The sequence below is a fragment of the Antedon mediterranea genome, chromosome 3 (assembly GCF_964355755.1).
Source record: "Antedon mediterranea chromosome 3, ecAntMedi1.1, whole genome shotgun sequence".
NCBI classification, from domain to species: domain Eukaryota; kingdom Metazoa; phylum Echinodermata; class Crinoidea; order Comatulida; family Antedonidae; genus Antedon; species Antedon mediterranea.
Genome location: NC_092672.1, coordinates 12,261,015 through 12,275,350, shown reverse-complemented (window position 1 = coordinate 12,275,350; position 14,336 = coordinate 12,261,015). Strand labels below are relative to the sequence as shown.

At 30.8% G+C, this 14,336-nt stretch overlaps 1 protein-coding gene across 1 annotated transcript; it reads left to right on the top strand.

Annotated features, from left to right (window-relative positions):
- Window positions 1–12,166: 12,166 nt before the first annotated feature.
- Window positions 12,167–13,938, top strand: LOC140043591 (uncharacterized). Its single transcript, XM_072088114.1, has 2 exons — window positions 12,167–12,620; window positions 12,982–13,938. The coding sequence occupies exons 1-2, from the start codon at window positions 12,482–12,484 to the stop codon at window positions 13,314–13,316; spliced, it is 474 nt and encodes a 157-aa protein (XP_071944215.1). The 5' UTR covers window positions 12,167–12,481; the 3' UTR covers window positions 13,317–13,938.
- Window positions 13,939–14,336: the final 398 nt, after the last annotated feature.

Genomic DNA, 14,336 nt, shown 5'->3' with positions numbered 1-14,336 from the left:
CATTGATGCCGAGTATATTACCAAACTTAATGTCGTTAAATCAATCACCTGTTTGGGTTTCAATATTTAAATATAAACAATATAAAGCTCTGTCTACACTATCAAAGTATTTTTTGAAAAAAAAAAGTGTAATAAGCCCAGATATGGTAGTGATATCACATCATCATGTCCATATATGGGTACATCAAATTTGTTGACACATAAAGTTTAATAATGTAGATAGATATTTGAAGCCAGTAAATGTTATATTAATTGATTTAAATTTCCACCAAAAGCAACAAAAAAAAAGAAAAACTGTTATAAAAGCCAAGGAAAAATTATTCAATAACTTTCGACAAACATTCCGGGGCTGATTGTAAAGCAAACTAGAGGTTCTCCGAGAGTGTATACCACCGCCTACAGTATTATTTTCTTACATAAAAATATCCAACTAAAAGAAAAGGTTTTTCTCTATAATCGCACTACATAGTTAATAGCAGTTTGGTCTTTCCATTTGAAAGTACCCTTAGGTCATTGGTAATTGTGGTAAGTTTGGCGAGATTCAGACCGTTGTTTATAGGTGGAAATTATTAAGAAACACGATTTCCTTTAATATTAAACTTAGTATTCATTCAATTGTAGCCAAGTTTGATGAGATACAGGCATACGGGGTAGTATCGGTATGGTATTTAAAATTCGTATACTGTATGTCAGCGGAAAAGCAATTTTTAAGAATGCGTAAAGGCCTAACTAATAATTTATATACAAAATCTTAATTAAAAGAGGTCTGATACCATGTCACCTTTTTCATTAAAAGAGGTCTGATACCATTTCACCTTCTACATTAAACGAGGTCTGATACCATTTCACCTTCTTCATTAAAAGAGGTCTGATACCATTTCACCTTCTTCATTAAAAGAGGTCTGATACCATTTCACCTTCTTCATTAAAAGAGGTCTGATACCATTTCACCTTCTTCATTAAAAGAGGTCTGATACCATTTCACCTTCTTCATTAAAAGAGGTCTGATACCATTTCACCTTCTTCATTAAAAGAGGTCTGATACCATTTCACCTTCTTCATTAAAAGAAGTCTGATACCATTTCACCTTCTTCATTAAAAGAGGTCTGATACCATTTCACCTTCTTCATTAAAAGAGGTCTGATACCATTTCACCTTCTTCATTAAAAGAGGTCTGATACCATTTCACTTTCTTCATTAAAAGAGGTCTGATACCATTTCACCTTCTTCATTAAAAGAGGTCTGATACCATGTCACTTTCTTCATTAAAAGAAGTATGATACTATTCATGTTCTTAGTTAAAAGAAGTCTGATACCATTTTATTTTCTTAGTTAAAAGAAGTCTGATACCATTTCATTTTCTTAGTTTAAAGAAGTATGATACCATTTCTTTTTCTTAGTTAAAATAAGTCGGATACCATTTTCATTTTCTTATTAATTAAAACACTTCACTTGACTTTTGAAACAAACATTTCCTTATCACTTGGTGGTATTGCTTGCAATGTTGATATTTCCTTATCACTTGGTGGTATTGCTTGCAATGTTGATATTTTCTTATCACTTGGTGGTATTGCTTGCAATGTTGATATTTCCTTATCACTTGGTGGTATTGCTTGCAATGTTGATATTTCCTTATCACTTGGTGGTATTGCTTGCAATGTTGATATTTCCTTATCACTTGGTGGTATTGCTTGCAATGTTGATATTTCCTTATCACTTGGTGCTATTGCTTGCAATGTTGATATCTCCTTATCACTTGGTGGTATTGCTTGCAATGTTGATATATCCTTATCACTTGGTGGTATTGCTTGCAATGTTGATATTTCCTTATCACTTGGTGGTATTGCTTGCAATGTTGATATTTCCTTATCACTTGGTGGTATTGCTTGCAATGTTGATATCTCCTTATCACTTGGTGGTATTGCTTGCAATGTTGATATTTCCTTATCACTTGGTGGTATTGCTTGCAATGTTGACATTTCCTTATCACTTGGTGGTATTGCTTGCAATGTTGATATTTCCTTATCACTTGGTGGTATTGCTTGCAATGTTGATATTTCCTTATCACTTGGTGCTATTGCTTGCAATGTTGATATTTCCTTATCACTTGGTGGTATTGCTTGCAATGTTGATATTTCCTTATCACTTGGTGCTATTGCTTGCAATGTTGATATTTCCTTATCACTTGGTGGTATTGCTTGCAATGTTGATATTTCCTTATCACTTGGTGGTATTGCTTGCAATGTTGATATTTCCTTATCACTTGGTGGTATTGCTTGCAATGTTGATATTTTCTTATCACTTGGTGGTATTGCTTGCAATGTTGTTGTATGCGTTTTTCTATGTGTTGTTTAAAATGTGCGTTTTTGTTTTACTCATGCTAATGTAAACTCGATACAGTAATGTTATTTTTGTAGAATATGCCTACGGTATTCGGTATGATAAATTAATCATAATCATATTATTATTTACTATATAATTAATATCATGTTTTCATAGTAAAATGTTATAAGAAAAGATTTATTGTAATAACTCATGTTAAATCATGAACATTAACAAGCAACTGAGGATAGCTTATATATAAATTATTTCTTTTTCTAAATAAAGATTTAAACAACAGTGCATCACTTTCCTATTGTGTGAAATAACTGTTTTTAAATGACAAAACATACATTATCTGCTGTTCTAAAATTATCTTATAGAAATTCAATGTCAAAAATCTACATAATGTTAGATTTGAAAATAAATCTGCCACATAAAGTGTGATGTCATTATTTATTTTCTTCTTCTTCTTCTTTGCTTCAATATACTATCTGCAAATAATAGCGGTCATAACAATTGATTCAAACATGGAATGGGTAACAATATAAACTGGTTTTGCTTATTTAGCAATGAACTGATTGAACTTATAACAGGTTCGGTTTCACACCTATTGATTGTTTATTAATACGGATTGAGACAAAATTTTTTCTTCTAGTTATCATTATAATCAATTAATTGTATTATTTAATAAATTACACATTATTATTATATCACATAACTTAATAGTAAGATATGTCAGTTACCGATTATTTGTGAAATCCTATATAGAATGGAACTTACAGTAATAAATACAATGTAAGAATGTATGTGTATGTATGATACTGTATTATTTACTTTCACATTGTTTGCTTAACCTCTTTGCCGACGCTATCACCAGCTTATTGAATATGATGCTATAATATCCGTTAATATCCGTTAAATAATATCAAACGGTTTTAAAAATTCGACAAAAAGACGCTATGCGACAACAAAAATACATTTTGATCGAAGTTCATAATGGTATATCAAATATATATATAGAGCCCTCTTGCGGGCTGAATCGTTCAGAAGATATTTGAACGTATAGGGATTAGTAAGCCACGCGTACTTATTATAACGACTCTAATTCAGAGCCATATATAGAGAGAGTTACGACTTTGCGTTCACGGATTTTAGAAAGTCACGTGGTGTGCACGCCGGCCATGTTTGTGTCAAACTATGCCTATATGTAGCGTATGGAGTCGAGTCATTTGCTTAAAAAATGTATAACATTCACAAGGCTTTAAATATCGAATTTAATATCAAAACAATCAATTTGTTTAAAGGTTTTTGTTAAGATAATAACGAAATCATAAAATTACTGCGAACATGATTTTAAACAACAAAATGTAAAAACAATGCATTACTATAGAGAATCGCTGTACAAACTAAACGCGCACGCGTAGAGCGTGCATGAAGCGCCCAACCAGAGTCGTTCCGAAATTGTTATTTTTGTTGTTTTAAATCATGTTCGCAGTAACTTTATAATTTGTTTATTATTTTAACAAAAACCTTTATTCTAACTTCTGTCTGTTTACTAAAGGTACGGTAAAAATTGCATTACGTCATAATCAGCCAATGGGGTGCTGTTACGTGTGTGCCGTCATCGTATTAGGACTTTGGATTTTTTTTCATATCGTGTCTGTTTTGTATGTATGTAGAGAAATTCCTGTCGGCGGCGCCAGGCTGCATGGATGTGTGTGCGCTGATGAGGGTTTTATTTTGATTCCAAATGGCCTATTTAGGCCTGTATTTTTTTATTAAACTTTGTTTACAATGGCGACCATAAACAACAAGCAAATGCGGACAATAAAGGGGCCTACGAATACTATGATTTAGACAGTAGCCCCAGGGGGCTGAGTTACAGAAATCGGCGCACACGTACACGTACAACATGCAGCTGGCCCCAGCCTGGCATCGCTTTCCGTACACAAACAAACTCATATAATGAGGTTATAGTACGTAGTAAGTAGGCCTAGGCCTCTTTTGAAACGGGTTTCTGTATTCTAGAATTAAAATCAACATGTTTTGGCTTTTCAATAATAATAACAGACGTAGGCTATATTTAGTTTTTGTCACACACGACGGCGATAATAGCGATAAATGAAGCATAAAGAAAATGCAGTTGATCACTGTTTTCGCGATATGAAAAAAATCCAAAGTCTTATACGATGACGTCACACAAGTACCAGCTGGTTATGACGCAATGCAATTTTACCGTACCTTTAGTGAACAGAAATTAGAATACAGTACCGTATCTTTAGCCATGGCGTATATCTATATATATATTAACAAATCAGGCACAGAACATTAATTCTAAACATATATATATATAAACACATTAGGCAATGAACATTAATTCGAAACCGCCCGGTGATATACTGAAATTTAATTAATTAATTTGAAACGATAAAGATGAGGAAATCTGTGAGAATGAGAAAAAGTTGGACCAACCGAGACTCGAACTCGGACCGCCTGCTTGATATGACCGTAATTTAAAAAAGAAGAATGCACATGATGATATTGAGCTCTCTTTGTCCTCATTCTTGTCACCTTTTGGTGTATAACATTTTAATAACAAACATAACATTATTTTTACGTTTAGGTGTATCTTTTTATATTATTTTAAGTGTAATGTTTGTTTTAAAATACATCTTCTATAAACAATAGGTGATACACACACATTATTTTTACCAAGTGTACAGTACCAATTATACACAATGTTTTGTTATAATTTACCTCTGAATAATCTTAATTGGAAGGAAAACACTAAGTTAGTTACCACAAATTGTTATAAACGACTGTACTTTTTGAGAAGATTGAAGAAATGTCATGTGTGCAATAGGATCTTGACTTTATTTTATGAATCTGTTATTTTTATCTGTTTTAACTTTTAATGCAATAGTTTGGTTCAACAATTTAAACCAGCAATGCATGAAAAAAGTACAAAGAATAAGTAAATCTGCCAAAAAGATAATAGGAAACGATATTAAGAAATCAGATGAAGTTGTTAACAACGCACTTACAAATAAGCTTAAAATTATTATGTCAGATGTTAGCCACCCCCTTAACCAGTACATTACGTTAAGCCGGTCTGGGCGCATTACATATCCTCGCTGGAACACTGAACGCCTACGTAGATCCTTTCTCCCATCTGCTATGAGGCATTTTAATTTAAGGTGGAAACGATAACTGCAATAAGTATTTTAAATCTGTATTTTTAACTCATTTTGTTCTTTTTGTGTCCTCTTTTAACTTTTTTATATAACATCTTGTTCTCTGTTTTATGTGATTTTATTCTTTTTTACTGTTAGTGCGACAATGTTTTTAGACAATTTTATTGTGTGTACTTTCAGCCAAAGTTTCAAGCAATTTATGAGTTTGACAATAAAGTTTATTGAATTGAATTGAATTGAATTCGTTAATAATTTTTTTATTTTATTTATTTAATAAACAAAACATCATTATGTCCATTATTGCCATTGATATGCATCGAAATGTCATTGTTATATATTATGAATTCATAATACTTATTATAATACGAATTCATAATTAACATCACAATTGTTAATATTTAAACATAATATTTAAACATATTTATCGGACATATATCAACGCTATGTTAAAAAAAAATAAACTAAGAAAAGGTGGTCGATGATAGGCTTAATAATGTTAATGTTAACAAAATTCAACAGTAAGTAAAACACAAAATGTAACACATGATATTATTTGAGGCGACAAACAATCGATAACGGGTTACAACCGAGGACCAATGTAAGTTTTAGTGTGCAAAATAATAGTATTATGTTACTTTTTTACCCGATTTCAATTACTTAACGGTTTTATTTTTAACATGAAACATCTTAGTAAGGTTGATTGCACCCACATATCATAATATTATGCTGTATACTGACGGTAACCAATATCCAAAGACATTACTCTTGGTTCTGTACATACAATTTTACGTAGTACATTTAATAATAGGCTGATAGTTTGATTATTACAAGAATGATAAAAATGTTAGCATTCGAATTTAAATTATAGCAACCTTTATAAATCCATTAGTCCATTTAATTAATTCAAATCAGATTATAAAATGCATTATATAAACCAGTTAAAACAGTAGAATTAAATAATTATAAACCATTGGAATATAGTTTTAATCATGTGCTTCGAATGTTTAGGAATTGTTTAATATAAAAAAGAGAAAACAAATTATTATTAATTAATAATTTGATAAATTGTATTAAAGTTTTGAATTAATCATAATTATCGTTACGAAGAGGATTGACGTATTGCATGTGGGCTTATTATTTGTAATAAGGCATCAGTGCCTTCTTGTAATGTCACGGCTGCAAATAGTGTGTTTATTATAGTAACAGTGTACACTGATATATTACGTTATAATGTTATACACTATTTATCATAACAATGTTTGTTGAAATAGGGATTTAATATGTGAATACTAAATTATGTTAAATGGAGTAACTAATTAAGTATTCTATTAATCTGGTGTATTTCCAGGCTTGTTCTGTTAATTGTTTGTTTTTGCTTCTTCGGTTTGAGTGGTTCATAATTGTTTTCATCCTCCACTGCACCTCTGTCTACTGGTTCTAGAAGAAATTGTAGTGCAACACACGTTTTAAAAATGAGACATATGAATACTAGTAAATTCCTACATGTATACATTGTAGAGCAGAATAACTTTAACCATTTAACGGACCATTTCCATTTAACATCTTTTCTCTGACTCGTGACTACAGTGTAGTTATTGTAATTGATTAACTTTACGATAACTCACACCTACAACAGTAGGTTTATGGCCAACTCTTCATTAAATTTTAGAATTTTTTAACTAAATAAAATTTGTCTGGAAATTATGTTCAATAAATATACACATATCTATTTATTATTATATTATATTTAAAATATATGGTATGTATTTCAAACAAATGAAGAATCATTTTGAAGAACAATTGCTTTTTACTTGAAAATTAAAATTAAACTTGAACCTAAACTAAATGTCAATTTCTTATTTTAACCACTTGACACATAAAACGATAATGACAATCGATTATAGTACGTTAACGCCCGACACACAATAATTGTTTTGTTTTTCATAGATGTTCTTAGAAAATTTATCAAACATTTAATTTAACGGTGCTTATTTAACAATATACCTAAACAGTTGTGTTTCTTTTCCTGTATATGTTGGTCTTTACAATATCAGCTTAGTCATTTGTTAAACCCATTGAGTTGAAATTAATATATTCCACAGTAATAGTGTGTTTCGATTCACTGAGATTTCACCTATATTATTTGTTTTGCTGCCTTTTGTATTGGCACAAAATACCTGTTAGCTGATCTCTGATCTGTTTCTATAAAGTGCGAATGGTAATGCTATATATCTCTTGTTTTTCATAGATGTTCTTAGAAAATTTATCAAACTTTTAATTTAACGGTGCTTATTTCAACAATATACCTATAAAAACAGTTGTGTTTCTTTTCCTGTATATGTTGGTCTTTACAATATCAGCTTAGTCATTTGTTAAACCCATTGAGTTGAAATTAATATATTCCACAGTAATAGTGTGTTTCGATTCACTGAGATTTCACCTATATTATTTGTTTTGCTGCCTTTTGTATTGGCACAAAATACCTGTTAGCTGATCTCTGATCTGTTTCTATAAAGTGCGAATGGTAATTTAATTGTGTTATTGTGAATAGCAATTTGGGTGTAGGTGTTATTTAGAAACAATATCAAAGCTAATCAAAGGGATGCCTACACTTTTCATGTTACCTCTTCCAAATGCCACTGCCAAAACATCAAACACTTCCTACTTAGTTAAGATTCATAATACATTTTATGCCATTGTAATCTTATGTTTAAATAAGGCACGTTATCAAATACAAATCATTTCAAAATGGAGTTCATTACAAATAATAAGGGAGGTCGCAAAATTATGCTATGATGGTTATCTTTATACTAAACGTAAGTCTAACAGAAGTTCGATAATTTGGGAGTGTTCTTCACGTAGAAAGTTTGCTTGCAAAGGTGTACTACGGACATTCATCGATATGGCCGAAGTGCAGTATGTATCTGAACACAATCATGCAGTTAACATCATGAAGGCTCATGCAGATAAAGCAATACATAGTATTATGGATAAAGCCACAACGTGTAGAGCAACTCCAACTCAGATAGTCAAACAACCGCTCAATGTTCGTGTTACTATGACTTGTGCAGAAAGTCTAAAGAGAAACATCAGAATCAAAAGAAGTAAAAGTCATCCTGGTCAGCCACAATCGCTAGAAGACCTAGTCATTGATGGTGAATGGATAAAAACTGTTGATGACAGAGACTTTCTAATCCATGATGCTACACAGCAAAATTCTGATTCTTGTTTTAAGAAAAAAAAAACTTGTTTCAAGCAAAATATTTCTTGAAACAAGTAAATTTTGACTTGTCCGTATTTCAATACTTTTTGGCTTACCAAGAATCGTAAAATTCTTAACAAGAATCACACAAATTCTTATCAAGAAAATTATTCTTACCAAGAAATAATACTTTAAGAACAATATTCTTACAAAGAATTTATTTGCTTTTTTCATTCTTGTTTTAAGCAGTATCTGCCTTAAAATAAGTAACAATTTATCGATTTTTTAAAATAGAATTCTTGTTTCAAGCAAGATATTTCTTAAAATAAGTAAGAATATTCCGATTTGTATTTTATAGAATTCTTGTTTCAAGCAATATATTTCTTAAAATAAGTAAGAATATTCCGATTTGTATTTTTTTGAATTCTTGTTTCAAGCAAGATATTTCTTAAAATAAGTAAGAATATTCCGATTTGTATTTTATAGAATTCTTGTTTCAAGCAATATATTTCTTAAAATAAGTAAGAATATTCCGATTTGTATTTTTTTGAATTCTTGTTTCAAGCAAGATATTTCTTAAAATTAGTAAGAATATTCCGATTTTTATTTTTTGAATTCTTGTTTCAAGCAATATTTTTCTTAAAATAAGTAAGAATATTCCGATTTGTATTTTTTGAATTCTTGTTTCAAGCAATATTTTTCTTAAAATAAGTAAGAATATTCCGATTTGTATTTCTTTAATTCTTGTTTCAAGCAATATTTTTCTTAAAATAAGTAAGAATATTCCGATTTGTATTTTTTGAATTCTTGTTTCAAGCAAAATATTTCTTAAAATAAGTAAGAATATTCCGATTTTTATTTTTTAGAATTCTTGTTTCAAGCAATATTTTTCTTAAAATAAGTAAGAATATTCCGATTTGTATTTTTTAGAATTCTTGTTTTAAGCAATATTTTTCTTAAAATAAGTAAGAATATTCCGATTTTTAATTTTAATATTCTTGTTTCAAGCAATATATTTCTTAAAATAAGTAAGAATATTCCGATTTGTATTTTTTGAATTCTTGTTTCAAGCAATATTTTTCTTAAAATAAGTAAGAATATTCCGATTTGTATTTTTTGAATTCTTGTTTCAAGCAATATATTTCTTAAAATAAGTAAGAATATTTCGATTTTTATTTGTAGAATTCTTGTTTCAAGCAATATTTTTCTTAAAATAAGTAAGAATATTCCGGTTTGTATTTTTTAGAATTCTTGTTTTAAGCAATATTTTTCTTAAAATAAGTAAGAATATTCCGATTTATATTTTTAGTTTTCTTGTTTCAAGCAATATATTTCTTTAAATAAGTAAGAATATTCCGATTTTTATTTGTAGAATTCTTGTTTCAAGCAAAACTTTTTTTAAAATAAGTAAACAAGAAGTCTATCAAATAAAAACCAGTAAATGTTTACTTATTTTAAGAAAAGTATTGCTTGAAACAAGAATTCTATCAAATTAAAATTCGTAAATTCTTACTTATATTGGAAAAAAAATTGCTTGAAACAACAATTCTATAAAATATAAATCATTAAAAATTTATTTTAAGAACGATAAATGAATACTCATTTTAAGTAATATTTTACTTAAACAAATAAATTCAAGAATGTTATAAAACATAATATTAACAATACTGTTATTTTCATTAAGAACTACAATTTACATGACATTAGGTACAATAATATATACAACTTCTTTAAAACAAACTTGTTTTTATTAATAATAAAATGCCATCAAAAGAAAACTTAAAAACATTAAAATGGTAAAATACAAATTTCGTAAAATTCTTCTCCCGCACCTGGGCTTTAAACTATTAGGTGTCTTTAAATTTATTAATGTATACTAATGATGATTCAACAGCCTTTGTCAAGTGTACAGGTGTGTCTTCATCACAAATCACTAAAATTAAAGGATAGTGAGGCCTACTTCTTTTCATTTTGGATAATCAAAATCTAGAAGGTAAAAAGTGGAGAGGAGAGTAACTAGAGCCTCATCTAATTTTGCTTTCTTTGTAGTTAGAATTGTTTGCTAAACTTTAATGTAGGCCATTTCTGTGTCCAAAAGCAATACCGGCATATTACCTGATCGGCGTGAAGACCAGGATTCTGGATCTTTATTCATGTTCCTAAACATGAAAAGAGATTAATATAGTTTTAGTTATTACTGTATTTAAAATATGTGTAACATCATCAACTAATTGGGTACGGTTTGGTTTTAGAGTCCTATATAGCCCCTTTCTCACAGATGTGTCTGCAATATACCGGTACAGTGCTGGCGTCGTGCCGGTATCGTTACCGGCATATACCCATTCTCATCAGACTATCGTGCCGGAAATATAACCGGTATATACCGGCTTTCTGTGAGAAAGGAGTCGGGCATATTCGTCCAATAAAAAGTCTCTGACAAAATAATTATTGAGGGCGTCCTTTATTGTTATTATTTTTGTCTAGGGATATATGGCGGCGAATGTTAGGTTACAGATTATTATCTTCCTTTATAGCATATTTATGCAATACATGCTATGTACAGTATATTGTGCATATATTATACAGGTACAGCAATTAATTAGCCGTCATCGGCAATCTGTAAAACACCTTAGAAGGCTGTACAATTTACAAGGCGACGAAGGGTCAGGCTAACCAACAAAGAGCTAGGCCTATATGGCCTAGGCCTGCTATAGATTATGCTACAAATTTCTTCTTGTCCCCTTATTTTAAGCAGCTCTCTTATCTCATTATCCCTCCAGTTCGACATTATTTTTGTTAATTGAATTGAATCGGCGCCAAAGTGATACACTTGACCGCGCAAGGTGTCTGAAGCCTCGACAGGGAACCCCGGAATATAACGGCGTTACGTTCTCACAGAATGCCCGTCTGGCATTGCGGGGAATATCCCTAGAATATTACTAGGTCTAAAGCAGGTCATGTCGATGCCGGCATGGTGCCGGCATGATGCCAAGACGACCCGTTCTCACAGAAAACCATACCGGCATGGTAATGGTATATTCCCGCAATATTCCTGGCACTCAGCTCTGTGAGAAAGGGGCTTATCTGGGGCGGTAAACACAAAAACACGCAATATTAGAACGGTGGTAAGAATAATTTTACATTATAAGACATAAGGGTGGGTGGAATATGCATTTGAACTTTTTAATCACAAACTTTGCCCTGTTTATACCGATCCCAAAGACAGGCCTGGCTGTATCTATTATTTTTAGTTAAATTATTAAAACATTTTTCAAAATAAGTATTTTTAAAAATATTGCGAATCTCAATTTAAGCAAAAATAGTCTTGATAAGATAGTATGATATTGACTTCTTATTTTAAGTAAAACATTTCTCAAAATAAGTATTTTTAAGAATATTGCGAATCTTGATTCAAGTAAAAATAGTCTTGATAAGATAGTATGATATTGACTTCTTCGGATGGTTTGCGTAACCTATGCAATTCAACAACCTGGTTTATGGATGGAACATTTAAAACCAGCCCAAAACTCTATAAGCAATTGTATGTGATTCGCGTTGAGTTAGAAGACAATTCGATAACAACTGTATATGCGCTACTTACATCAAAATTGCAAGAACATTACAAACAATTTCTTACTGCCATTGTTGATCAATGTAGACTACTAGGTTATGTACCAAACCCAACCTTAATAAATATGGACTTTGAAGTTAGCATGATGGGGGAAATTTATTCAGTTTTTGGAGAGAACACCAACATTCACGGATGTTTTTACCACTTGACACAATTTCATGGAGAAAGCTGCAGACTCTCGGCCTTGCTTCAATGTACATGGAAGACGAGCAAATGCAGCACTTCTGTGGAACGGTAGATGGTCTCGCTTTCCTGCCTTCAGATAAGGCTGGTATGTTATCTTTACAATATATTTATTTATATTTATTTGTTTAATTTCCACCTTCCGTTCACATAGAATTATGCATTTCAAGATGGTGATTTTTTACTTGTTCATTTAGCCTATAATGTTTCTTTATAATTTTACTGCTTTAATAATTGATTTAATAACTTTTTTCTATCTAATTGTTCTACAAGCTATGTTGTCATGTCCCTTTATTTGATTTCTTTTATCAATTTAATTTGAACATTTATTCGTACTGTAGCACCATAACTTTAAAACATAAAAATGACTCTTACATGATTTCAAATTAAGAATTATCTGGAACATTGATCATTCTACTTTACTCATAAATAATCTTTGTTTTATCTAGGTCAAAGAAGGTACAGTATGCAGCACCTACGGGAAAATTCACCTGAAGTATTAGAGGACTTTCTTGACTACTTTGATACAACTTATGTCAACGGAACATATTCGCATCACATGGCACAACCAGGCGAACAACACATATTCAGAAGGATCCCACCAATGTTTGACATAGACCTATGGAATGTTTATCACCTGACATTAAAAACTGTGAACCGAGGACAAACAACATTTGTGAATCCTAGAATAGAAAGCATCTTAACAACACTGGTCATACAAACCCATCTATCTGGTGATCAATCAATGCAGTCAAAAGAGATGAAGCATCTTCAGCGACTTTAATTGAACTTGTAAGGCGATGACAACCAGTGCCATCTAAACGCATTACCAAATCAACAGTTAAACACCAGGAGCAACTCTATAACATAATTTCTAAGTACAACCGACAGGCCAAAACATTATATCAAACTATGACTGCACTAGGTTATGCATGCCATACGATTAAAGTAACTTGCGACCAATGCCACGTCTTGTATTTAATGTACAGTGTTTGCAAATATAAAACAATTATTATCTCTCAAAACTGTTAAACTGATATAATTAAATATAATTTTGTGTACTTTATTTATTTATTCAATCAATTTAATGTAATGTTTTTAGTTAGACAGAATGTTTATAATATCAATACTTATTCATTGTATAAGGACTATGTGATATTTTTTATTTGGAGATTTCAAATTAAATTGAATAAATGTTGATTAAAAATTGATTCTTATTTTTGTGTCGTTTGTTTACATTTGTCAGTCCTAAGTATTCCAAATTTATATTTAAGAAAATGTTGTAAGTCATGCTACATTCCTATTCATAACACACAATTAAATACAAGTTGATTACATAGCACCCCCATTTTGAAATGGTATAGTCCATTGTTGGGTGGCTTTTAACAGTGGTGGCTTTTTACAGGGGTGGCTTTTTTCCTACTTTCAGCTGATCTCTGATCTGTTTCTATAAAGTGCGAATGGTAATGCAATGCCGTTAAAACCCCGGATGTAATTGAGTGTTTTAGGGCGTAAAGAACAGTTAGAGTTTGAAGGTCATGTACACATTTCGTTACTAGACTAGACTTGTACTTCAGATCAAGAACAAATGACTCGGTATTCTCTGTACCAATCTAGTCACAAACAATGTTATTGATATTGTACTAGTCGTACACATACACGGCAACACGAGAGAAATAAAAGATTTAAATTAAGGAATAATCATATTTACTTATAAGATGAATTGTAAGTATTTATTTTATTGAAATACTGTATTACCGTAAACATATAATCATGAGAGATTACTGTAAGATTACACACTCTA

Excerpts from the sequence above, each read along its gene's own strand:
- LOC140043591 (XM_072088114.1), top strand. The coding sequence starts at position 12,482 with ATGTTTTTACCACTTGACACAATTTCATGGAGAAAGCTGCAGACTCTC. Across the intron at positions 12,621-12,981 it reads CCTGCCTTCAGATAAGGCTG|GTCAAAGAAGGTACAGTATG; the intron begins GTATGTTATCTT and ends TGTTTTATCTAG.